The following is a 27,639-nucleotide window of genomic DNA, read 5'->3' on the forward strand; positions in this document are numbered from 1 at the left end:
TTTCATAATCAATAATAGATTTGCCGCATACAAATACTCGCTCAGATCTAGCCACAGATTTGTTTCTGAAATGCATGATTTTGGTTTTGTCTGAATTAATATCCAAACGCCATTTATGACACCATATATTTAAAACATTTAACATTTTCTGTAACGAGTCTTCGTCTTCAGCTAACAAGGCTATATCATCAGCATACAACAAAACTGATAACACAGAACTTTCAATAGGTATGCCACAGTTTAACTTATTCATGTCTAACACCAAATCATTAATATAAACGGAAAATAACGTTGGCGATAACTTGCATCCTTGTTTAACGCCCAAGGTAACATTAAAAGATTCAGTGATAAAACCATTGAGCTTAACTGCACACTTTACGTCCATATATAAGGCTTGTACAGCTTGTAGCATTTTACCATGAATACCAACAGACATAAGCTTGTACCAAAGGCAATTGCGATTAACCCTATCAAACGCCTTCTTAATATCAACAAAACAGACATACGTAGATCGTTTAGAGGCTTTACGGTTATTAACAATATTATAAAGTGCATATAAGTGATCAGTGCAGTTTCTCTTAGGTCTAAAACCATTTTGCTCTTCCACAAGAATATTATTTGACTCCAACCACTTCTGTATCCTACAGTTCAGTATACACGTGTAGACTTTACAGGGTATTGATATGAGAGTAATGCCCCTGTAAGACAAAGGATCTGACGGGGTACTTTTGTCCTTAGGAATAGGAGTTATTAGTCCTGCTCCCCACTGAGACGGCGACACTGAATGTTCAAAACAATACTTAATGATATGGTGAAGTAAGTTAATACAATGAGGATTTCGTAGTACTTCTACCGGTATACCGTCTACCCCAGGCGCTTTTCCTGTCTTCATCTGCATAACAGCAAGGTCAACTTCCTGGACTGAGACAGAGCGGTTCAAATCCGACAGATCATAATCTGCACACTCCACGGTACCGCTACGCACACGTTCGCACACAGTATCATAATGAGCACGTTCAAACGCTGTATTCTCACTACCGTTATAAAGCGTGCTGTAGGAGGTTTTCCAGTGATCCAATACAGTGTCAGTCTCACAGGTCACGGACCCGTCGTGCATCAACACCTCCATAGGGATAACGGAACTTGACTTTCTGTCGTTGGCTATACCAAGTCGACCTATCTTTTTCCAGAAGTCTCTGCCGCTGTTAATGTTCTGTAAACTGATTAGTTCTTCTTGTTTCTGTAGCTGGTATGATCTTCTCGCCTTGCGGTTTGCTTTGTCAAACAGTTTTCTTGCAGATTGAAAAACGCCTTTAAGAACACGTTTACGATGAACACAACCTTTAAAAGACAACCAGCGTTTTTCCTTTACACCAACCCCATCCCATAATAATTGTAATTCATCAGTCCAATATGGCTTTCGCCTACAATAATACCTGTTGTTGGTGTTTTTCTCAGTAAATGTCTTTATCTTATTTAGCTTTAAGTCCATTTCTTTTTTAATGAAAGTAGTAAACTTCTCATATGCAGAGTGAGCGTCTTGACCTTGTGTTAGGGCATCGTCTATCTTCTGAAGTGTATCTTGTAATTTGCGTGCAGTATGTTCATCATTCAGGAAACTGTCCGGTATATTAGCTACATTGTACCTTGGTATATCCCAGCAACCCGATAACAGCTTCATATCGTCAGACTTAGAATCTGGTTGAATTGCAAGTAAGTCTAGCGTTACATCCAGTACAGAATGATCAGGAATACAGTCACATCCCATCTGAGTAGTAAAATTCTGTACGTCTGACATAAGATGCACGTTAAAATCTGACACATCATTCAGCTGCTCATGAGGCACAATAATGTAATCTACTACGGCCCGACCCCTATACGACACAGAAGTGAAGTTGTCGTTTCCAAGTCTACCGTTAACAACACACATATTACAGTCTATAAGAAAGTCTAGTAGTAGGTACCCAGCTGCATTAACGCTCTCGTCTATCACATTCCTTTCCCCTACACTGTCAACACCTTCGATATAGTCGGAGTTACTACCAATGCGTGCATTAAAGTCGCCAGCGATGACAACTTTTCCAAGATTTTGATATTCATAAACATGTTGAAGTAAAATATCAAAAAATTCTTCTGCATCATGTGACCTAGTAGAAGCGGCTGGAGGTAGATACGCTACACACAAACATAGATTCTCGACTGTAGTATTAGAAGACAAACGGAGCCATAACACATCCTCCTGGTCACTGTCCAGTGCTTCAACTTTATATCTAGATAAAAATGATGTCTTTATAAGAACCCCAACACCGCCAGATCCACGTTTAGCCTTTGTATGCAGGTTTGTTCTGTTATTACCGAACCATACATACCCATCCAGACTAATGTCCTCTTGATCCCGTAGAAATGTTTCACAGAGACATAGTATATCATAGTCAAAGTACCCAACTGCATTTTCCCTAAAGTGTCTGTTATTTACATTCATTAGAGACCATCCACCGACATTCCACAGACCAAGCCTGGTCCCCTAGGCCCGGGGAGTCGTGGTATTTTTCTTCCTAGAAATAAATCCACTTCTGTTCACAGTAAATAGATTATCCTTCCCAATTTCCTTTAGTAATGTTCTCATATTGTTGCTATGCATTCTCTCCTCCAACGTTGTACAATTTTCAACGAAAGTGTTACTATACTTACGGGAGCTCTTCAGAGATGATTTAGCCTTCATAAGTTTTGTTTTCTGGTCCAAAGTGTCAATAGTTGCTAACACTACACCAGGGTATTTACCATAGGATTTCTTCCTCTCAACATTAGAGACATTCACGTCTGGTAGGTGTAACCCGTCCCTGATAAGAGCCGTTACCTTGTTAACTGTAACTTGTGGGTCCGTTGCTTCGTCTGTGTGAACCTGCAGATTCTTGATAACAACAGATCTCTCGATGATCCTGTCTTGAGGTTTGGATTTTGCAGCTTCTGAGAAAGTCTTTTCAAATTGTTGTATTTTCTTTTCGAAGTTATCCAATCTTGAGTCTATATCATTTCTCGCCCTGTTTATTTCCAACTTTATCTTCTCGTCAATTATTGCTGCTATTTTCTCAGTGAGCCTTGTTTCTAGATTATTCTCAAAGCTTGACATTCTGTCGTTGAGATCAGTTCTCATTTGTGACATTTCTTTAACCAGAAAGGTAAGCATGCCTTTAACTTCAGTGTCATTGGCTGGATTTGAAACTTCCCTGAGCCCGCCATGTTGGCTTGTGCCGACTGTGTCCTGCTCGCTCGCATTTCCTGAACTTTTCATTTTCTTCGATTCGTCTTGCCTAGAACAACTTTCGTTGCTTTCTTCGTCTCTTGCTCTTTTTCGTTCTAATCTGTCTTCACTTGTGGACTGGCTTATGAGTGTAGCAGCCATGACCGTCTCAACAAATTCACTGTCACTGTCTCTCAACACGTCACACATAGTCGAGGTTGCAAGTATAAAATATCTCGTGTAAAAGTTTCTTCTTGATGTAAAATCGAAGACGGAGCACAAGAATAAGATCTGGGCTGATTTAAAACATGTAAAAGGCGATTAAGACTTACGAAATGACAGGTTTTTCACTTTTCAGTCGGAGCATTCAAATCCGTGACCTGCCTGTCTCGCGCATGCGCATTAACATGTTTGGTCTATGACCGAACGTGCTGGTACTCTGTCTACCCCTTCAATATAATCACTGTCATCACTCCGAGCATTGAAATCCCCAAATATACAGAACACTCCATCGTTCTGGTAAGTATAAACATGCTGACGCAGTGTAGAGAAGAACGCTGAGGGGTCAGTCCCATAGCGAGACGAGCCTGCAGGGGGTAGGTAACACACACAGTATATGTAGGTTGCGCTCTTATTGCTCAGCTTTATCCACAGAATCCCTTCATATTCATTGTTAAGTACAGAACAGTCATAAAAATCAAGAAGTGTTTCCTTAACTAAAAACCCAACCCCACCTGATCCCCTTTTAGCATGTTTATCGAATTTCATTCTGTTATGCCCTATCCACTTGTAGCCATCTACTGTGATTTTCTCATCATCACGTAAAAAAGTCTCACACAAACCTATAAAAGCATAATTTCTTGACAATAAGACATCGTTTCTAAAGTTCGAATTATCATTGTCTTTCAAAGACCACCCAAACAAATATTCGTCTCTAAAATTGAAGATACTGTTAATAACTCGCTTTGTACCAAAACGTGGTGGCGCCTGATTAAAGTGTTTATAAAATCACGCAACGATAACAGCCAATTCCCAACAATTATTTTCAATGATGCAGTCTACAATGGCCCCGAAGAAATCGCAAATGTCTTAAATAACTACTTTACCGCTCAGTCGACAATTGAAGATCAAAATCAAGATGTGCCCGACCCCCCGGTTCCCTGTAACTCAACATTATCTAACATCACTCTAACCCGCGATGACGTCAGAGATATTCTATTGTCATTGGATACATCAAAAGCGACCGGTCCGGACGGAATAGGAAATAAAGTACTTAGATATACCGCAAATAGTCTAACATCCATACTTACGAAATTGTTTAATTTATCACTTAGCCAGTCAATTTTTCCCTGTTTATGGAAAGAAGCATCAGTAATACCTATCCACAAAAAAGACAGCGTACATGAATGTTAAAACTACCGTCCTGTCGCACTCACATCTTGTTTATCAAAAGTCTTTGAGAAATGTGTATTTAAATATGTATTCAACTTCCTAAGAGATAACGACCTACTAACAAATTTACAATCAGGATTTATGCCAGGAGATTCCACATCAAATCAATTAACCTATTTGTATAATTTCATAGCTAAAGCTCTTGACGAAGGAAAAGAAGTTAGAGCAGTCTTCTGCGATATAAGTAAAGCCTTTGATAAGGTATGGCATAGAGGAATTATTAATAAACTGAAAACTCATGGTATCCAAGACGAACTATTAAAATGGTTTGAAAGTTATTTAGAAAATAGAGTACAACGGGTAGCAATTAACGGGTACAAATCTGACAAGAAAGCTGTACTGGCTGGAGTACCTCAGGGCTCAGTCCTTGGACCACTTCTTATTCTGATATACATTAACGATATTGTATGTGATATTGACAGTAACATTCGTCTCTTTGCAGATGACACTTCATTATATGTTATCATAGAAGATCCATCAGTTGCTGCTACCTGTCTTAACAATGATCTAGATACAATTTCACAATGCGCCCGTAAGTGGCAGGTTACATTTAACCCAAATAAGACCGAAACCATCCAATTCTCACGTAAAGCTAAAGCGTCTCTAAAGCCGAACCTACTTATGGACGGAACAATCATAAAAGAAGTCCAAAGTCATAAACATTTAGGAGTGACACTCCAAAGCGACTGTACATGGACTGATCACATTAATGATATTGTACAAAAAGTTCGCCCTATGATCAGTTGTCTGAGGAGTTTTAAATACCGGTTATCACGTAAAACCTTGGATACTATGTATAAGTCCTATATCTTGCCAACATTTGACTATTGTTCGCATATTTGGGATAACTGTACGTCTGAGCAATCGCGTATATTAGAAAGCCTACATCTTGATGCCCTGAGAACTATATGTGGTGCCGTTCGTGGCACAAGTCATAAGAAACTTTATAACGAAACTAAATCTCAATCCTTGCAAGATAGAAGATACTGCCAAAAAATATTTTTTTTCTTTAAAATGTATAACAACCAATTCCCAAACTATCTTTGTGATTTGATCCCAAACTTTGTCTCCGAAACTACAAAGTATAATTTAAGAAACAGGTTGAAATACAAGGAATTTATAGCCGTACTTCCCCTTACGCCAAATCCTTTTTACCAGACACAATACACTTATGGAATGCTCTACCAAAGTCCAAAGAGTCAAGTAGTCTGTCAGAATTTAAAAACCTTATTACGAAAACCGAAGACTTATTTTGACCTTAGCTATGGCACTCGATTCTGTCAAATCGTTCACTGCCGCCTCAGACTCGGTTGTAGCGACCTAAACGCCGATAAGTATTATAACAGACATTTAATTGACAGTCCGTGTTGCTCCTGTGGATATCAGAGTGAAAACGCCCTACATTATTTGTTTACTTGCTGTAACTTTACTCAGATAAGACTTAATATGCACTTTTACACTACCGGTTATAACCTGGATACTATTATGAACGGAAACAATGAACTTGCTCACTCTGAAAACCAGAAATTAGTTGAATCCGTCCACGATTTTATCATCAAGACAAAACGTTTCAGCTCCTCACAAATTAATAATTAAATAAACCGGACAATAACCTCATGATTGACTATTACTTTTGTTACAAACGACTTGTTAGACACACACAAGCTGTAACTTTCTATTTATGTTTTTGTATCTGATGTAATATGTACAGACATATTATTTAAATAATGTCTATATCGATGACGTCACATCCTTCATTTCAATATGGAATATATGTTGTATAGGAGCGGTGTTAACATAAGCTGTAAAGCTTGTTCACCAATCCCAACTCATTTCAATGAATAAGAATATGTTTAAACCAAGACCACCCACCACAGTTCCAACAACTCAGTCTAAGACGCCTGGTGTCCTATTGTCTCCCATTCCTGATGAGACGGGTACCACGTACATGGTACTCTTTGTCCTTACCCATCTCTCTCACCAGGGTACGGAGAGATGCCTCAGTGTTTCGAACATCATACGGTAAATCATTGTCAATAAGTGACAAAACTTTTTATTATCTTATTTTGTTATTAAAAGAAGAAATATATCTTATTTATGTGACATATTTCGTGGTGATGTGAAACATGATATGGATTACTGTGTTGTTTTGAACCCCTTAATGTGTTTTCATTAGGATTACACACGGGAGCTTAAACGCATTGTGCACTAAATCCGACCTTAATTGGTTCGTTAGCAAATCTAACGAGAGCGGCATACAAGCCGAGTCAAACTGAGCTATTTTCACCCCAATGTCGCTCTGGCGTGTATAAACCCTGAAAACAAGGGGTGAACCGTTACACAGTAACTCGGGGTAACGATTTTCTGTGCTACAGAATCATGTGTATGGAGTACATATATCTCGCGATGATGTGTCATTCCTTAACCAGTACGATCTATGGCATAAGTATATACACTTAAAAGTAGACACATGTTAACGATAATAATGACAGAGAGATAAATAAACGCAGTTCGGGTAAGTATTATTACCTTGGTTAATTATAAGTTGCCATTTTTTAAACAGTTTTTCATAAGATGAAAGAAATGATGGTGCAGAAAAAAGACTAGCAATTGACATTATAACCGTGATGCAAATGCGTTACTTAATACAGTCCACAAAGAACAATATATAGGGCGCCTTTTTACTATTTATTCGTTATATGATATCAATAATTCATTTATGGATACTAAAGAATGAATTTATATCACACATTTGATTGTGTTTTATCATGAAATGGTTATTAATATGGAAAATCGGTTTTTAGATATCAATAAGTGAATTTATTATCAAATGATGTACTTTATCATCTAAAAAATAAAATATGGTATTGTATCTATAGCCTTCGTCTCCGTGAACTTTATGCCCATTTTTTAATAATTCGTGAAGATAGGTACAGTTTCGTAACATTTGCATATATAGTCATATTCAGATGATGTCTCTACATATATGTAAGGGCAAGCTTCTTCCCTTTGGTTAGTCAGTAGCTGTCCTCCTGGCTATGAATGTGGAACACAGGCTTTAGGGTTACATATGAATCTTATTATCATTGTATTTTAATGCGATTTGAATATTATTATGAAAAATATTATAATGTAAATGCCAAAATGATGTATCCAGGATCAAGTAGAAGATATATGGACAGCAGCGCTTGGAATTTATGCAACAGGCCCGTGAAAACAACACTGCTTTAGCTCAATGTTTACCAATCAATGTTTTATTCCAACAAACCACCATAGGTGGTACAGGAACAATACAAATAAAGTTATAACATAAACAATAAATTGTAGTGATCACTTAGTAAGTTGTAGATTATAGTGTTGTACTCATCTTCTCATCTTCTGACAGCATTATTAATAATTCTTATAAATCTGGAGATATTTTTCACGATTATTTTAGGTAAACAAAACTTTGAGCTTTGCGAGATTCGGCCATTTACAAAGATAAATTGGAATATAATGTGATCTCATGGTATCAAAAAAGGAGCATTTAAATAAATAATGAAACTCGTCGGCTATCGCCTGGCGGTCAATATGCGACGGCCATCTTACACATAACCCCGCGCGCTCACGTCTACAGGTCTCTTCCTGTGGTACGGTAATTAGTATAACCCTCTCCCTCAAGTGTATCCTCCATGATATAATCTACTCTCAATAATTAAATGCTGCCCTTTCCCAGCGTCACGGCTATGGAGCTGAGACGAAGAGGCCCAACCATCATAAAGTAATTAGGGTCCAATAAAAACAATGCTCCACCAAACCTAATAAACATGATCACTGAGAGTCGTATACAGACGTTTAATGTCAAATCACAAAAAACCCATTTGAATAGCAATAACATGTAACAGGATCATGTATTCTCTTAACACCATCGCAAGACACCATGTAATCACATCTAAAAATGAAACATCAGCAAATACATATAATAAAATGTGTATTAAAATTTTTCGTCAGGAAATCAAAAAGTTATACCCTTGTTACCACCTCCAGGTTCAGCTGGACATGGGTCCTCCTTTGGTCAAAAGTTTGGTCCCCCTCTAATGAGTGTGACACGCGTTGCACACGGGTATCACACGCGTGGCGTACGGGTTCCACACGAGTGACCAACGGGGTGCACACGGGTTGCGTAACGCGTTGCCCATGCGTGAAAGGGGAATGAACTTCTAGGCAGTAGTGTAGCTTGTCACATAATGAATTACTTAAAATAAATTTGTCTTGTATTGCATCAGTACTCACTACATATTGTTTTATTTACAAGCCTACAATACAATTATCTTCACATGTTATGAGTGTATTTTGTTAACCCATGCATGGTGAACGCATGGCCACATTGAATAATATTACAGCAGAGACCATATAATAGACCTATTATATGGTCTCTGATTACAGCTTACACTTTTGTGTGTATGTGCACATGTAGGGATGTATATATATTAAATCTGTATATTCCTTCCACATCCAACTGACACGTTGTGGGATGACTGAATACTTTTCAAAGTGACATTAAACCCAAACTGTGATTAATTAACACAAGCGCGTGATACAATAATATTGCTAAACGACTCTTTAAATACCAAGACCTGGGCCCCGTTCCTTAAAAGCAATCTTAGCGCTAAGGTGATCGTAAGTCCCATACTTTAACAAAGGCTTACGATCATCTTAGCTCTAATTATAAGATCGCTTTGAGGAACGGGGCCCTGGTTTCCGGAATAGCATCCCTGTTTTTATTAGCGTAGCTAATGAACTAGCGCTAAGACCGATGGAATGATATTCTCCGTCTTGATAATAATGCTTGTTAAAATCAACAAAGCACTAATGTATCTGTACATGTTGTATGTACATTACACATTTCTTAGACACAATCACACCAATATACAAAAACTCGTAAAATAACGTAAATCACACAACTCACTCATGTATCGATATTAACCTTATGTCTTCACAAGACTTATTGTGATAACATTTTTGACGCTTTGATCTGTATTGTTACCAACATCGGACTTTCAGTTAGGTATTTAGGTAGGTGCGAACAGATGCAACGTAAGAAGCAAATGACGTCGCTTCAAACAATAGGATGTCATTATTTTCGCTGAAGCCCACCAGCCTAGTGTCCACTGGTCAATCAGATAGCTAGATTCATTAACAAGTCAAGATAAACTCCCTATACCATGGGCAGTAATACCAGTACCTAGGTCTCCATTTAGATTAGGCACCGATTCCCCTGTCAAAGGAGTATTTTGATACACAATCTGCGGTGTCAGCGTGTGTGATGTTTACCATCAACCAAGTTTCTTGTTTGTTTTGATTAAGCAGAACCACCCTTTTCTGGCTCTGGAACTGTGATCGTCTGTGTGTCGATGTCAGTCCTGGTGTAGTTCTCTGTGAACAACAGGAGTAGGGGTATTGTAGCTGCTACAGATCCCAGGATGCACCAGGGCATCCACACAACACCTGAAGAGATACGGGGACTTCACATGAATAGTTTGTGGTTGATTTCAGTCACATACATGGATGCATTTTAAACCATTAAGATTGAACACTTACATGTCGAAACTGCATATTTAGAGTTTATATTAAGGTGAACCTGATACACATATACAGTTTCACTTGCCACAAAAAAGAATTAACATCAATATTTCATTAAATGTTGAGATCACTTGATTATGTTGGTCGTTCAACTTTAATTCAAACAAGATCAAAGTTAGGTGCAGTAACTTAAGTAATCGAACACATGAAAGTCCAATTCAACAATGCCTTATTCCTACATCATGTGGGGGCACGGGTGGCCCAGTCGTCTAAGGCGCCGCGATTTGCTGTGCAGAGTTGCGTCCCTTGGGCACGCCAAAAACCTATGATTGTGGGTTCGAATCCCGGTTCGCCCCATATATGTTTCTAGGTTTGTCAGCACCATACCCGTGCTCGTGGGTTTCACCGAAGTGGTAAACGTCTGAGACCTGCATCACTTCGGGCTTTCCTCCCACATTAAGCTGACACGCCGAGATATAACTGGAATACTGTTAAAAGCGGCGTTAAACCCAACTCACTCACTCACTCACTCCTACATCATGTACAAAATTATTAAGGTAAGAAATATATTTATGTGATATGTGTAGGCTTGTTACATGTCCAGTGTCATATTATTGAATGAAATGTATGTCTGTCTGTAAATCAAGACATTTCTGTGTAATTCGCCTCATGCACTTTCCTCACAAATCAACATTGGAGATGTTTAAAAAATGGGACCTTTTCATAAGGCGCAGAAAATAATATTAATATTAATGCCAAAGCAAGTGTTTTAATAACGAATATATTAAAAGACTGGACTTGAATATATCCATGTCTTTTGGGATATGGGTGGTTCAGTGGTAGCCTTACCTTGTCAGGATACGAGTTGGAATCTATTAGTGAACCGGGATATAATATTAAGCCTGTCAGCGTTTCATCAAAGTGAACAAACCCCGTCTACTGTCCACTTTAGTTTTGGCTTTCCTCCCACGTGCAGCAGACATGCTGAGAGATGACATAAATGCTGTTGAATGCAGCATTTAACACAACTTACCGGCCCCCAAATAACACCATTCGTAACCCTACTTAAGATGTGAAGATGGTGGTGTACCTATTTTTGGGATCTGCAGCACAGACAAAAAGATGACACCAGTCAGGTTGTTGGCAAGTGTGAGAACACCGACTGTCACTCCCTCGGCTATAGGGTATGACGCCTCACAACCAAGCTCGTAGAACAGCGGGGTACCACCACTGATGAAGACCCCCATCAAGATGCAGGAGATGTACAGTGACACTGAAACAGGGCACAAGCAGACCACACCTAGTTTGTTATTCAAACACTGAAATTGATTCCACTTGTTCAACAGACACGTACACATGAACATGTTTACACGATAAAGTAAGCATATCATATCTCAATCTGTTTGCCTATTTACACACAATATTCACCCTTACCCATACTGAAGGGGATGAAGGACAGACGCAGCAGGACAAACCAGAGTGTGGCGGTTGTTGCCAAGACGAATAGGACCAACAGCAGCATCTTCATGTGACGTAGAAACAGATCAACAATCCTTGAAATAGAGGGGACAGCAATCAACAATACTTGACTGGTTGTGAACAGTATATACCTTATGTTATGCCTAACGCTTCGATACAGTCAAATGTGTCAAGCATAAAGCATAATGTGCATAAGTTGAACGATCGATGTTTGTCGTATATTCGGTCCCCAATCACCCCCGACATGCATGTACATACCTGGACATCAGTAGTGCCACTACACAAGCACCTGTCGTGGCATAAAACCCAATCCAACCGGCATGGTACTGAAAGAAAATAGTGTCGATTTTACAATTCCAAAAGAGCTGGTTTGGCACTTCATGAAAAAACAATTATCAGAAACAAGTAAGGAATGTTTTAATGTGTATTTACTGCCAGACCATGACAATATTTCGTGTACAATTAATGTGTATGCGTTTAAAGATGACTGATCGTTGCTTTTCGTTTTGTATTCAGTCGAACTTTTTGTCTTCTGGACATTGCCTTAAACCGAACATTTTTACCGGTTCCAAACGAGTCCGAATGGGATAGATTCTGATTGACTAGGAAATTGAAAGTACATCGATATAAAAGACTGGAGTCGATTGTATGATTCCGACTATATCATGAGCAAATAGTGAGCATATCCTGCACCACCAGTGGTACCCGTCATCAACACATGCAAATGCAAGTTATTTGTTCGCCTGAACAAACGCGGGAACATATGGTACCAAAGGTTGAAGAAGCCGGTATATTGCTCGACATAAAGGAAAAGTTGACATTTGAAAAGTTGAAGTCATCCCTCTTGTCATACAGCCTTATGGAGAGTGTTGTGTTTTCCCTCAAGTTTGGCTTGTGGGATAGTTGAAAAATCAAAGGTTTTGACAGATAGGAACTTGGTTCCTCTGATATTCCAAAATGTCAAGCAAATCCTTTGCGTTTTTGAGAATCCACATGATATAAATACTTTCCGTGAATATAAAGAAAATCCTTCCTTGATTGTATTGAGGATTGTGGTCAGTCTTTGAGACAGGGATTTGGTGGTACATTTGCTGGACCCAGCACTGTATCTCTCTTTGTACGGATTTTACACCTCACGACGTCATGTGTTTTACCGAATACTTATTGAAACAATGCTCAATAAACCATATTCCCTGTTATTAAAATAATCCTAATACATGTGAAGCATTCGATAAATTTTAGGTGATATACCACTGATCGTTCCACATTTTAGATATAGGCAAATATTCTGCCGATCAATTTGTTGTTCACATTTTGAAAAAAAATAATAGTGCTTGCTCCCTGGTTGAACGATCTCACCAGTGAACGAGTTCTAACTACTGTAACTACTAGCAATAAGCTAGTTTACGGGGATACTTTGTGGCAACAAGATGATGATGGCTCTCTGAAGATGACTATCTAAAATGGCACCTTCCTAAAAACAAGAAGCCTTCGATCAGAGCATTATAATCTGCCCAAGACAAAGTTCAGTTCCTAATCCCACAGATCAGTTGTCCATACAGTGTTATATGTATGCATCCATGTGTCCAGCATTATTAGACTGTATCATCTTTATCATTATCACCTGCGTTATTCCGATACCGTCCAATACCACATCCAGTACAGCTCCAAACACGTTAAAAACTCCCGTCGGGACACTGAAGGCCACCATGATCACCAGGAAGCGTTTATGTCTGCACAAAGAAAAATGACAACCTTATCTGCGGTTTCTGTAGCCCCTCATCCGTTCATCGGTCACAAGGTGCCGCATTTCGCTGTGCAGATATAGGCGTGCCAGAACCCTATGATTGTGGGATCGAATCCCAGATCCGTTTTAGATTATGTTTCTAGGTTTGTCAGCATCATACCCTTGCTCGAGAGTTTCACCAGTGAGAACTGCAATACTTCGGGCTGGAATTCCGGAGTTTCATTTTGCCTGAACCTATGGGTCTATGCACAGTCGAATTAAAATCGCGTGACGAACTAGACATCCGGTTCGCAAACAACATACATTTCAATGTGCAACGTTCGGTCGACTGCAGGATTTGCAAAGCATGTGTACCGCCAAATTAGCGTTGACAGATATTTTGCAAATCTTTTTATTTTTTTAATTAAGGTGTTCGAGTGATTTGAGGCACTTCGCGAGGTAAGACCCGTTTTACTACAATATATACTCAACAACAAAAGTTCCTGTGACACGAATATTTTAGTATATTTTTCAAACAAGTAAAGTTTGGTTTTCAATAGTGTAGTAAATGTATGGAATCAAGTCACAAAAACGCAACTGCTACAGAAAAGCATGCAAAAGCTGACTTTTATGCAAGCCCCATGCATTTCACTACCCACGAATGGGTATAAAAACATGTGGGTTAACGGGATTCCATATGCATTGTTTAGCATCGTGCTGACAACAACCACTCAGAAAAACAACAAAATTACGCAATCATTCAACATTACGAAATGCCACGCCTGTCCGAAAATGAGCGTCTGCGAGCCATTGGTATGCTTGAAGCAGGATCGAGTCAACTTGATGTTGCAAGACGAATGCAGTCAGAGACAATGCTCGGAGTGGCAGGCCAGGCATAACCAATAATCGACAAGACAACTGGATTCGAACAACACACCTACGAAATCGATTCCAGCCAGCAACAGTGACTGCAAGAAGCATCCCTGGCCTTCGACGAATATCTTCACAAACCGTATGTCGTCGCCTCAGATGTGCAGGGATTGTCGCCAGAAGACCCGCCAGACGTCCCATTTTGACAGGAAACCACCGTCAAGCACGTCTACAGTGGTGCATACAGCATCTACGCTGGACGGCCATGCAGTGGGGACAAGTTCTATTCACTGACGAGTCTCGTTTTCATCTCAGCCAAAGCGATGGACGGATTCGAGTGTACCGACGTCGAGGTGAACGTTACGTCAATCATTGTGTCATGGAAGAAGATCGGTTCGGGGGCGGCAGCGTTATGGTATGGGTCGGGATTACAGCAAGACAGAGGACCGGTTTGATTGTGGTAGAGGGGAATCTCAATGGACAGCGCTACCGCGACGAGATCATCGACCCTGTTGTTCTACCGTTTTTGCGTCGTCATGGCCCAGGCATTACCTTTCAACATGACAACGCTCGATATTGATATTGCTCGACTTGTTCAGGATTCTTTTCAACAAAACAACGTGAATGTCATTCCCTGGCCGGCTCGCTCCTCTGATCTCTCACCAATCGAGCACATGTGGGAAGAGATGGATCGGCGCCTTCGTCAACCACGTGTTCCACAGACACTCCAGGAACTTCGAAACATGCTCTAGCAGATATGGACAGATATCCCACAGGACTTTGTGCGACGCCTGGTCCTTTCCATGAGACGAAGATGTGTTGTTTGCATCGCAACCAGAGATGGACACACACGCTATTGATTTGTAAATTGACATTTTGGCATTTTCATGGTTTTATGAAATCACGCATTTTCTGAAGTCAGTATGGCAAATTAAACCATTTGAACACTTACAGGAGTCTTTTATCTGTTGCAAACCGAAATTGTTTCAGATTTGGTAAAAAACATAACTTTGCATTAAATCTTATTCAATGTCACAGGAACTTTTGTTGTTCAGTATAGATCTGGATTATTGATCAGATCGTCTTGGCAGGGCGCCGTCATTTTGTTTGAAGCAAATGCAAGTGACACGAGAGCTGGAACATGATTGGTCGGTTAAAGGGACGTAGAAGGGGCATGACTCGTAATAGCCACTTGTGGCGCTACGACCAAGCCTGGAAATTCCAATTGAGTTCGGCAAGGATGGAAACTGGACTTTAATAGTCAGTTAACGCCCTTGCCTCGGAAAGATGGATTTACAGCGGACGTCAACAACTCTGACTGCTAGATCGAATCATCAAAAGGGTAATTTGAATAGGGATTAACTATCGCCTTGTTCAATCCGGAATACAAAGTACACTTTTGATGACATGATTTGCAGCCGGTCGTATTAAATCCTACAGAGCATATCAGCATTCCTGTTTCACCCATCGAGCGGTAGCCCTTAAGGTAACACCAGTTACTCGTACTGACAGTAAGGAAATGGGTTCGGAAAATGTGTAGCACTTTTAAAGAACATCACTACCATCTTACGTGAATAGTCCCTTGAGCCCCTGTAGGTAGCTTGTCCTCTCCATAGACGCTGTGAGGCTTGGGGGAGAGGGGGGCTTGGCGGGGAAGTACACCACCACCAGGAACAGCAGCAGCACACAAGCTCCACATTCTGTACACAGCACAGTTAACACGTGGAATACAGAGATAATATTGTCAGTAGAAGCATAAAACACGACACACAGAGTTACACTCATTTTAGAAGTTATTTACGTACGACTAATACTGTTATTCCAAAATGCAGAAGATGCGACACATCATTTATATCCAAGCAAACTCTATAAAGGACACCAGGAATTGCCTTCGCAAACTGCATCCATGGGGGAATCGAACCCAACTCTTTCGATATGACGACGACACACTTTAAACACAAGATTTCTCTAAGACCCAATGAGGTGACGTGCATACATAACAAGTGAGAAAAAGAAAAAATACGGTTTAAAATTATTAAAATTAAAATGGTATTTCTACACGGTTTGATATAGTGGATGCAGAAAACGTTGATCACCTATATACATGAGTCTCATGATGCCGCTTCTCATCTCGGACAGGTTAGCGGGTGATGTCGTCACGTTGAATGCATTGGATTTCCCCTGACTTGACGAACTGCAACAAGGTCAGTTCTATTATATAACAAGTATAGCAATGTTTTCAATTGAATATAGTCAAAACCCAATAACATAAACCACAGGGGTGTGTTCAGTGGGTGGGTGGTTGTGTGTTGGGCGTGGGGGATGTGATGGTGTGGGGGATGGATATCATCATTAACATAAAATATATAACGTCGCATTGGCAAAATACTGAAAGAAGCTGATGTTAGTCCTGTCTTCATTGATGGGATTATGAAAAGGTATTTTGAAAATTACATCTAATTCTTAACTTTGATTATATCCATTCATATATTGGATATGTGAGGCATACAGAAATCAATATTCATCTTCACTCAGCTCAACCGCTTCTCATGGTTACTAGGGAAGACATAATAATGTTATCAAAGATGCACAAAACGATTTGGAAAAAGAAAAGACAAAATATTTTACCGCTATGGTAAAGCACTTTAAGAATGTCCATTAAATATGTTTTCATATATCATGCTATCTTGCGTAATCATATTCATCGCAACATAATAATGAATGGATGCGTTTCTTACTTCATGTGTAGTGTGTCCGTCATGTTCAAGGATTGTTCTTCTGGTTGCGGCACCAAGAGCGGCCCTGTAGATAAAAATTGTACTTATCATCCAAACCTGGCTTAAGTTGGAGATATCATTTGTGTGATATCAAGCGATGTCTCCTATGAGATATTGCTTTAATGAAATTGCATCAGAATGGTTACTTATGCTACGTGAGCACATTTTGGGGTAACACTCTACATGCCCTTATGGAATAATGCAACACTTTTGATACATCGAAGATAAGTATCATTTAGTTTTTTTTATGAAGCATTCATATCATATTTCACCTGGATGTGTAATCCTGCTCAAAACATCGTAGTTCCCGTCATCCCTTTGCATGTGACATTTTGTGACATCAGTTGCTGATTAGTTTTATGTTGTAAAATGTCTTGTCATACTTCCATGTCATAATGATGATATCTGAATGGTCCACGTTATCTAATAAAATACTGTGTTTCCCGCCTAGGAGGAGAATAAATGACTCAGCTGGGAATAAACCTTTTATATCCCACCAAGAGCAAGTCAGGCTGCACGTGGATTTCTGAGAGGCAGAATAAATGATCCTTTATACCCCGCATCAAAGCCTTTTCAGAACCGATATTGTGATTTCGGACGACGGTATTTGAAACAATTGCTGATGGACCGATGACTTGTAAACGCTCTACTCACCAATGATGAAGCCGATAGATATGCCGAGGATGCCTGAGACAGATGACACGGCTGTAGCTGTGGCCCTCTCTTTTGGGGGAAACCACGTGGCAGAGAGGAGGGCGGGGCCGGCGGATGGCACAGTGCCAGCCACACCATTCACAATAGCGGCGATATTTATTAACCTGAGAAGAAGATTCGAATAACAGAGCATGAGAGATATCTTAATACATAAGGTAAACGTCATGGACTTAAAACAATTAAAACATTCACGTATCTATTTGAAGTGATAGCTGATGAGCTGAGGGTAATACTCAAAATTGAATCTGACATTTGTTATCCTTGATGCATTTCTATGGAGTCTTGTAGGTGGAAGGTTAACTGCAGCAAATGACGTCACCTGGTGTCATCACTATTTAATTGTGTTTTATTTACACATGCTAATGATATAGTCGGAATCGTACATTCGACTCTGCCTTTAGTGGATAATTCTTGTGAATATGGAAAGAGTTTTGTCGCTTTTATTAACACAACGTCTGAACGATAAAGCTGTAATATTATAAAAATTATATTTCCTAACACAACGTTAGAGCTTTGTCAGAACTATAACAAAACATAAAACATGCTATAACAATAATTATTACATTTAATCATCAGCAATAACATAACGTCGCTGATGGACGCCGCTTTGGACGCCCAAGGGCAACAACTCCAGCCCAGGACAGTTTAGTCAGAACGATGGCATCAAGATATCGGTTGCAAACTGACATTCAGATAATAGCAACAGGCCGCTGGTATAAGAGTACATGCCCAGGCGGTGAGAAATCTTCTTGCAAGCAAGACGTCCACGTGTCATCCTACAACTTGATGCACGTCATTTGAATCAGAGGCGCCAGTGGTTTAGGGAACGTCAGCACTGGGAAAACGACGTTTAGCTAATGTCATGTTTTCTGAGGAATTGTGTTTCACTCTCGACTTCCATGACCGAAGAAATCGAATTTGGATATGTCCTAATCAGCGTTTTATGGACGTTAACGTCGTACAGTATGATCGCTTTTGGGGTGGGTCCAAAATGGTATGGAATGGTATCACAAATCACAAGTTATACAAGCCTACTACTTTGGTAAAACCCACGAATACGGGTGTGGTACTGACACAACTAGAAAATAATGACGACGATCCGGGATTCAAACCCGCGATGATATATGTTTCTTGCACGCCTAACGGGCGTTCAACAGTGAATTGAGGCGTCTCGGGCAACTGTTCGACCGTAATATTATGAAGATATACATTATACAAAGTTTAGGCAAGGTACAGATCGGCCTGAAGAGGCTCGTTGGCGCTGAAAGCTCTCGACTTGAAATGGATTACTTTACTCCAAGTTCTTTATGTTCACATATTGTGACGCACATTATGCACCTAACATAGATTGTGTTGTTGCACACTGCACCCAAGTAATGATACGCTAGAGGCGAGACTTAGCCTATCCTTCAATAAAATACAAACAGCTGTTAATGATCTGTAACACACCCAGAACAATCTCCGCGGTGTATGTTCCCGTTTATAAATAATCAGTTGATCAGCTGACTGTACAGGTATGCGTGATATACGCAGCGACGTGAGACGTATGCTATCACGATGGAACGCACCTCTAAACGTGAAATGAAGAGAAAGCTTGAGGAAGAAACAGTGGACAGTGGACATGGAACAGATGATGAAAGTAAGTAAAATATAAGAATAATATGAGCAAAGGAATGTGGCCATTCAAATTACGGGGGTTTTGCTAGTTTATGAAACGTGTGTGTGTTAATTATTGCTCATAGAGTTTTATCGTTACGAAACACATACAATATATACATACAATCGCATATATGCGTATGAAGGATAATACACATAAAGTACCCATTTTGAGAACGGTTCAAGGCGTCCAGTACATCTAAACTCTAGATATGCACTTTTTCAGACTGTCCAAAATGCAAGACGATTGTTAGTGGCATCAAGAGCTCGCAATGTGTCCTATCTATGCATGTTGACATCAGCAGCATCTGTCCATCAAAGACTAAAGATTCACCAGGAAGTCTGTGCACGGATGCAAGCTCGCCAAAGAAAGGAAAACTGGACAGACAGCAGGGTCGTGAACAAAGTGAAAACCAAAAGAAAGAAAACAAAAGAGGAAAAGGATCGTATTTTGAGAGTATCTGTGCACTGAGAAACTCAATGGGTGGCATATTGCTCATATACTTTACACATATGTACGACAGCGACCAGTTTCTTGGGCTAGTGGATGAACTGATTGATGACAGGCTAAATGAACAAATTGAGGATGGAACCTTATTCCATGAGAGTTATTTCAGAGACTTGGAGAAAAAGAACCCAATTGTCTCTCCATTACGTGCAACCCTTCATCGAGTATTTCTACCACAAACTACAAGACACACATCAACCTCAATAAAGGATTTGCTAGACCCACAGTTTTAGATATGCGTTACATCCTGAGGAAAGACAGGTCATGTCGGGAATACAAGGAGAAGTCACTTGACGAACTGCAAGAGGCGAGCAACTAGGTGGGTACGATTTCCTAGGAGTTGCTGAACAAGACGACCGAGAAATAGACACGTACAATACAAGAAAGGTATCCATTGAAGGATTTGAATGGAACGATATAGATCATGAGACTCTCAAATCAGAAATACTGCACCAAATTGTTTCAAAGATGTTGTTTCTAAAGCATGACATATCCACTATTGACCGCAATGCGATTACAAAGACTCTGAAAGTTATGTTTCACTAAGTCAAAGGTCAAGCAGACACCTATGTCCTTGTGGTATATGTGCATCCCTTCAGTTGAGATTCTACAGTGATGGTCCGGAGCCAAACCTTTTTCTCGTCCATGGGCGAAACATTTCAACATCGCTACAAAATCGTTGAATTAGGTTAAAATGAGTTAAATTTTGTGTCATGATACTTGAAGGAATACATTTATGTATTTGCGAAAGAAAAACAAGACGACCATTGACGACATAGTGTAAATGTTGAGTTTTTGCACAATTTTGTTTTAATTTTTTCTTCCTTAGTATGCTCCTATGATAACAGCATGTTAAATTTTGTAAATACCTTTGACCGAGACTGGGCCGTAGACCGTAGAGTTTCTAGACAAATGGATTTACAGAATTCAAATGGGACGTGTTTGATTTTATATGTTACAGCATAAAATGTGACATGCACTGGATTGTCACATTTAACATACAGTGGTGCGGTACTGACCATGTCGCTGCTACTGCTTCACTCGTTATGCATCTTATGGCCGTGAGAAACACCATCAGCACAGCGCACAACAGCATTGATATCCGCAGTCCTGGAGCGAGAGAGTGGGATAAATACGTCTTAAAGCACAGTTACAATTAGTAGCTAATCGCTGTGACAAATTTTTAGATCTCTACTCCATTCACAACCACAGGCACTGAAGCTCACCTTTATCCAGTGATATAATATTTGAGGAATGGGGAAACATGTGTAATACTGTATGTTTGGACTATAAAACATACATCCCTTCACGTGTATGCAATGTTTTCACTACTTATTTATACAGGTTCTCATATTTTGTGATGACCTAACTTGTTTAATGACTTACTATTTTGCTGTATATTCCACAGTCATATTTGCCTTATATTTATGATTCCAGTTATATTAATGAAAACAGGCATTAAGAAGTATCTAAACAGTAACAATCCAGGTTCTCAGGAATAAGGTATATCCAACATCACCGCAGTTGGACGCGGAAGAATACACGCTGGTCAAGTAAAAAAACGAACAGTGTCGATTGACGAGTCAACTGAGAAATTTACAGTTTGTAACGAAACATTTTCAAGAGAATAACAAAGCGATATTAACTCTAAAGATTACCATCTCTCATTATGCTGCCTTGTCAATGTGGAACTAACATAAAAAGCACGTCAACAGTTTGTGTACGGGCCAGACACTTACGACAAAGGGAGAGAATATGAGGGGAGGTAACTCTTGTATTACAATAGTTCCGTCAAAGTGTTATGTTCACAGCAGAGAAATATCAAATGTTATGTCCACTGCAATGAAAATATTTTCTCAACTTCGGAATTCCAGTCTTTCACACTGAAGTATATAATAATTAACGACACTAACACACAGTATAAATCACGATGCAATTGAATACAACAGTTCACCTACTGTGTCTTTTTCAAAATGTTTATATATCAAGTTGGTAATCATTTCGTACACTCAAAACATGACAAATCAATCCCTTGAAGACCCGTGAAGATCCGGGGTAGAATAGGTCTTCAGCAACCCATGCTTGACGTAAAAGGAGACTATGCTTGTCGTAATAGGCGACTAACGGGGTTGTGTGGTCCGACTCGCTGACTTGGTTGAAGCATAGCAGTATCCCAATTGCGTGGATCGATGCTCATGATATCAATCACTTGATTGTCTGGTCCAGACTCGATTATTTCCATACCGCCGTCATATAGCTGGAATATTGCTGAGTGCGGCGTAAAACAACAAACAAACCAACCAACCCTTCATAACGTCTACAAAAAGCAGAGTTGTATCATGCACTTATGGTGATTGGTATATGTCTTTTATAATGTGCATGGCATGTTCATTTTGATTATGCGATAACAAGTGTGAGTTTTACAAAAAATATGTCACCAGTAGAAAGACGCGTTTTCATATCACAGTATATACTGTATTAATTTATTTCAGGCTTCAAAACATGTACATACAGTAGTGAGTAAGTGAGTGAGTTAGTTTTACGCCGCTTTTAGCAATATTCCAGCAATATCACGGCGGGGGATACGGGAAATGGGCTTCCCACATTTTACCAATGTCGGGAATCGAACCCGGGTCTTCGGCGTGACGAGCGAACGCTTCAACCACGAGGCTACCCGACCGCCCCGTACATATAATAGCAGTATGGTCCAGTGTAGCAATGACGAAAGCCAGTCATTGTAACTTTACAAAGGAGTTTTCTGATACTCGCTTAAAATGTGGGCTGGCTATTATGAAAATGAACTATATCATGACATTGGCCATATTTAAACTTAATGATAATTATTTCCGGGAACACATAACCGTTAACCTTTTGCCATATTATTGGTTACAGTCATGTATTCAGGTGTTGTGTGAGTTGGCTTGGTAGGACACTACTTAAACAGTGTTAAAGTTATACCACAGTGTTTAAGAAGAAGTTATAATTAACTGTTTTTGTAGTAATACGTTGACATTGTGATAGCTGGCTTTCGCGTATTTGCTGAAAATTGTAACAACATAACCCCCTATGTGGTCTAGTGGATGGAGTGTCTGCCCAAGAGGGGAATGTCTTGGGTTCGATCCTCGCCCGTGTCTTACCAAAAGACTTGATAAGATGGAACTTCTTGTTGGAACGCGACACTAATGACTTAACAAGGAACGGTCGGCTCGGATTCAGTACACCGTGTCTAAGCTGGGTATTCATGTTTAAACTGCGGCACGTTATCTCAATGGGATAACCAAAACCATACACACGCGCACGCACGCACACACCATTCCACATCCTCGCATCCCACCACCATCCCCCCTCCAGCGTAAATGCTACGAACAGTTTAATTTCAATCGTATCATTTATTATATTTCTAATGATAGAATACGGTATTTATTAGTTAAAATAAAAACCATATTTTCACCGAGTGAATGAACGTGATGTTATTCAATATATTCAACCTAGTCTACGTTTTCTGAATAAAGAGTTAATTCTCCTACCAAAGAGTTGTGTCCCTTTATATGTTGTCTGCTGTTGTGTTCATCTCAACATAGAACTTCCTGATAAGCATGATGACAGGAAACACTATCGGTTACTCCCTACCGATGGCAACGTAATCATAATTGTTGATTCTAAAATGATTGGAATGACCATTCCCTGTCGCCCAGAACAATATGACTGTTCCCTCGGAGAACGTGATACGTCTCCCGCCCACACGACACTGTCACATCACTATTATATCACGATTAGAAGATACTGTCAATTGTAACACACCACTCGATGTGATAAACAGCATATTTGAAAGCGTCCTCTATAGATACATACATTATAGATACATATCTGTCTTGTAAGTCACGTACTTAAACATTCACACTGGGTATACACACAACGAATATACGGGTGTACTGTGGAAACTATTGAAACGTGTGTGCGTGCGTATGTATGTGCGTGCGCGTGCGTGTGCGTGTGCGTGTGCGTGTGTGTGTGCGTGTGTGTGCGTGCCAGTAAGGTGGACATGACAACCCTCTGTCGCAGTGTTCGAATTAGACCTCAGACCGACAGATTTGTTCTCGGTCTGGTAATTTTAAATCTCAGCAGGCCCTTACGGAATGCAGTTGCTTTTAAGCTGTAAATATGGCAAATGAATCAGAACACTGAGATTGCTTGGTGAAACAGGGTTCAGCTACAAAGTATTCCACCTGTTCACGCTTCCAACACCGCAGGCCGATGTACCGGCCACACCTGAGCCACGTCAAAATAATATTTAGTTTTTTTACCTACCTGTTATATCACTCATTTATAAAATCTATCAATTTTAACAAAGTCAGAAAATATTTATTTCATTTTAATTTATCACATTTCATCAACAGATTTAAACCTAAGAACTATTTCCCACAATATTATTGTAAAAACAAATACCCTGGAACACATGCTTCAACAATGGGGCTATATCGAACATGTCGAAGAGCAATATCAAACAAATCGTCAATAAATTAAATAAAGTAATAAATAAAACCGAAAGAAAACATATTTCAGATAAATGACAAACTCATATCTAAGTTACTATAAATCTTTTCGTGTCACCTCGACTTTTAGGCTTGGACATGAAGTTGAATGCCAAACTATATGCATGAGAAATCTTTGTCACAGGTCGTAACCTAGCACGATATGTCTATATTTTAAGCCTAGGTTGCGATTTCCTGCATAAAACGCTCAAAATAACGCGATTTAACCATTGGAAAAATGTGATGATAGATCGTACTTAAAATTCTTTTTATCATCATTTTCCGATTACTTTAACAATGAAAATGAAAAGAAATCAGTTAGTGGATAGCTCTATTATGAAATCTTAAAATTGCCGAAAATCGCCATAATTTTCGTTTCCTTGGTGTGTAATATGGACGCTATGAATGTGTTTGCTTAATTTTGTATTAAAAACGCACTTGATTAAGTTAAAAAGGCATGATTTAAATAATGTGATAAACATAACTTTCATATTTATTAACAGTAGTAGGATTAGACCTTTCAGATTGTGTATGACAAGCAGAAGCAAAGATGTTTTACAAGCTGATATTTTCCTTGATAAACGTTGGCTTCATCTATCACAACCGAGTCTCTGGGAACTCGGTGTGATAGCAGTAACTGCTTCTGGTTGACTGGTTGTGTTTTGTAATTTATATTGTAACAGTATGTCTCTCTGCTTTAGCAAAAATGTTTGGGCCTTCAGTTTTTCAACTGGGCCTACAGTTTTTTTTAAAAATGTGCTGGCCCTCTAGGCTCTCAGTTTTATTGGCTTGCTGTATATCTTTCTAAGATGCTTCGCTAAAAGATCAAAGGTACCGATTGTACTTTATCAGAATACTTTTTGAGTTACGTTATAATGGTTAGACGTCATGACGCTGTTTAAGTTATATCCCCTTGTGCAATAATAGATCAGAGCAAAACTATACTTTATCACACTACACATGAGGGTAAAGCAGCGAGTGAGTAAGTTTGGTTTTACGCCGCTTTTAACAGTATTCCAGTTATATCGTGGCGTATCAGCTTAATATGGGAGGAAAGCCCGAAGTGATGCAGGTCTCAGACGTTTACCACTTCGGTGAAACCCACGAGCACGGGTATGGTGCTGACAAATCTAGAAACATGATAGGGGCGAACTAGGATTCGAACCCACAATCATAGGTTTCTGGAGTGTCCAAGGGACGCAACTCTGCACAGCGAATGGCGGTGCCTAAGACGACTGGGCCACCCGTGCCCCCTGAGGGTAAAGCAAACGTTATTGCAGTGGTATGCTTTTTCACATTTTATCGCTTATATCGAGGTACTTATTGCAAGTTATTATGATCTCAATATTGTCTTTACTGTGAGCAGTTCATTTCTATGCTATTTAATGTATGTAATGCATTCAATTAAATTATTCCACATTCGTAATGGCATAAATTCCAGTGAATATAAGCGTGTACGACATAAATTTTTCAAACACGTGTTACATCAAGTACAGATCCCTACCTTTGACATCCAACAACCAGGCCATCGGAAACATGAACACAACGTTCATAATATTCCCCCAGTTGTTCAACATGCCTATATTGGCATCCGTCCACCCGAACACAGCCTTAGCTGACTGAGCAATAGGTCCGAAAGTGTTCCACGATCCTGTCTGAAGTAGAGCCGCATACGAGAACACCACCAGAACATACCACCGGCTCTTGTAGGACTTAATGCTCCCCCTGTAGTCCAACAAAGGAGTGTCTTCATCTAATGCCTTCGGGGATGCGTTGGAGATTTTATGTGCTCTGCGTACCCTGTTTTCTTCTGAGGGGGGTAGATGGCCATCAACATATTCCACGTCCTCCATTTTGCTTAACAGAACTGGTTATGAATACCAATCTGTCTGTCTTCTCATGCGGCTTGAATCGGGAGCATCTATTGAGTGTCCAAGCTAGCTATTCAGTGTAATAGGTAAACACAGTCATTTACCTCATCCAATTTGCGTACGAGAAGCCCCTTCCAGAATATTCAACTTTTTATTCGGACGTTGTCAAAGCAGTCAAACATGGCGCTGAAGCTCACGACCTCTCACACAACTAAATAATGAACATGTCTGACCGGCCGGGTGGGCAGGGGGTCAGCAGGACTCCACGCAACAACGACCAGGGGTCAAACGGTCATCGTCGATCGCTACCACTGGATGACAGAACATGGTCACGAATGATTTCCCTGATTTCACACGTGGAGATTCTGTTATTCCCACCACATACCGAGTATTGTATATCTGTGAAACACACTACTGAGATGTGGTACACCAGTCTACTTATTAACACTTCGCTTCACAGAGTTCGCTTCCAGTTCATACCTAGGCTGCAACTTAAAAGTAAATTCCCATGTGTTTCATGGACGTGTGACTCAAGCGTGACGGATCGCTTTCCTCTTCGGTGACTAACGTCCTATTAAGATGTGACTCCCACCCCCTGCCAGCATTCGTGACCAACTCGTGTTATTTCGGGACAAGCAGAATGGCGACTCGTACCCCTATTGTGGCCAATCTTGCGACTGGGTGCGTTATGATTCACGTATATTTCTCCCATGTGTCATATGTATCCCAGATGCAATTGAAAACACATCGGGACTTATTATACAGTATTATACAGTATGATTGAACACATTCAACCGTGTCTTGGGTATAGTTTGGGGTACATATGTAACATCAAACATTATCCTTAAGGATTCCGTGACCGAAGTACTTGAAGTCATACGCGCATTCCGTTTGGTTTGTCGTATATTTGCGCATAAAATTCATCGATAGGGGGACGAGTCTTCTTGCAGGTTATGGAACGGTGTTCTTGTGTTAAGCAGGCTTCCATCGGCCAGCAAAACCTATTTACATTCAGTCTTTGCTGTGGGCTAATATAATGATCCTACGAAATATCAATTTCAATATAATAATATATAAACTTTCAAACTTCACACTGACAGGGTCAAGATTTCGGGTAAGACACAGCATTAAGCTGTGATACACATACGGAAGAGAATTTATGGATGTCAACTTCTTTATTTTGAACAAAACAACGTTTCGGAGTATATACTTACTCCTTCATCAGGTGAATAAATGCTATGAAGCAGATAA

The 27,639-nt window shown here is 39.8% G+C and overlaps 1 protein-coding gene across 1 annotated transcript; it reads right to left on the reverse strand.

Moving 5' to 3' along the window:
• Positions 1-8,809: 8,809 nt before the first annotated feature.
• LOC124120215 (solute carrier family 49 member 4 homolog) lies at positions 8,810-26,750 on the reverse strand. Its single transcript, XM_046482980.2, has 11 exons — positions 26,022-26,750; positions 21,005-21,095; positions 17,762-17,925; positions 17,069-17,132; positions 16,435-16,524; positions 15,901-16,110; positions 13,359-13,467; positions 11,993-12,060; positions 11,690-11,808; positions 11,346-11,528; positions 8,810-10,180 (listed from the first exon to the last, which is right to left on the reverse strand). Exons 1-11 carry the CDS (start codon positions 26,368-26,370, stop codon positions 10,035-10,037), a joined length of 1,593 nt encoding a protein of 530 aa, XP_046338936.2. The 5' UTR covers positions 26,371-26,750; the 3' UTR covers positions 8,810-10,034.
• Positions 26,751-27,639: the final 889 nt, after the last annotated feature.

Source organism: Haliotis rufescens, unplaced genomic scaffold (genome assembly GCF_023055435.1).
Source record: "Haliotis rufescens isolate VD_foot unplaced genomic scaffold, xgHalRufe1.0.p SCAF_4, whole genome shotgun sequence".
Taxonomy (NCBI): domain Eukaryota; kingdom Metazoa; phylum Mollusca; class Gastropoda; order Lepetellida; family Haliotidae; genus Haliotis; species Haliotis rufescens.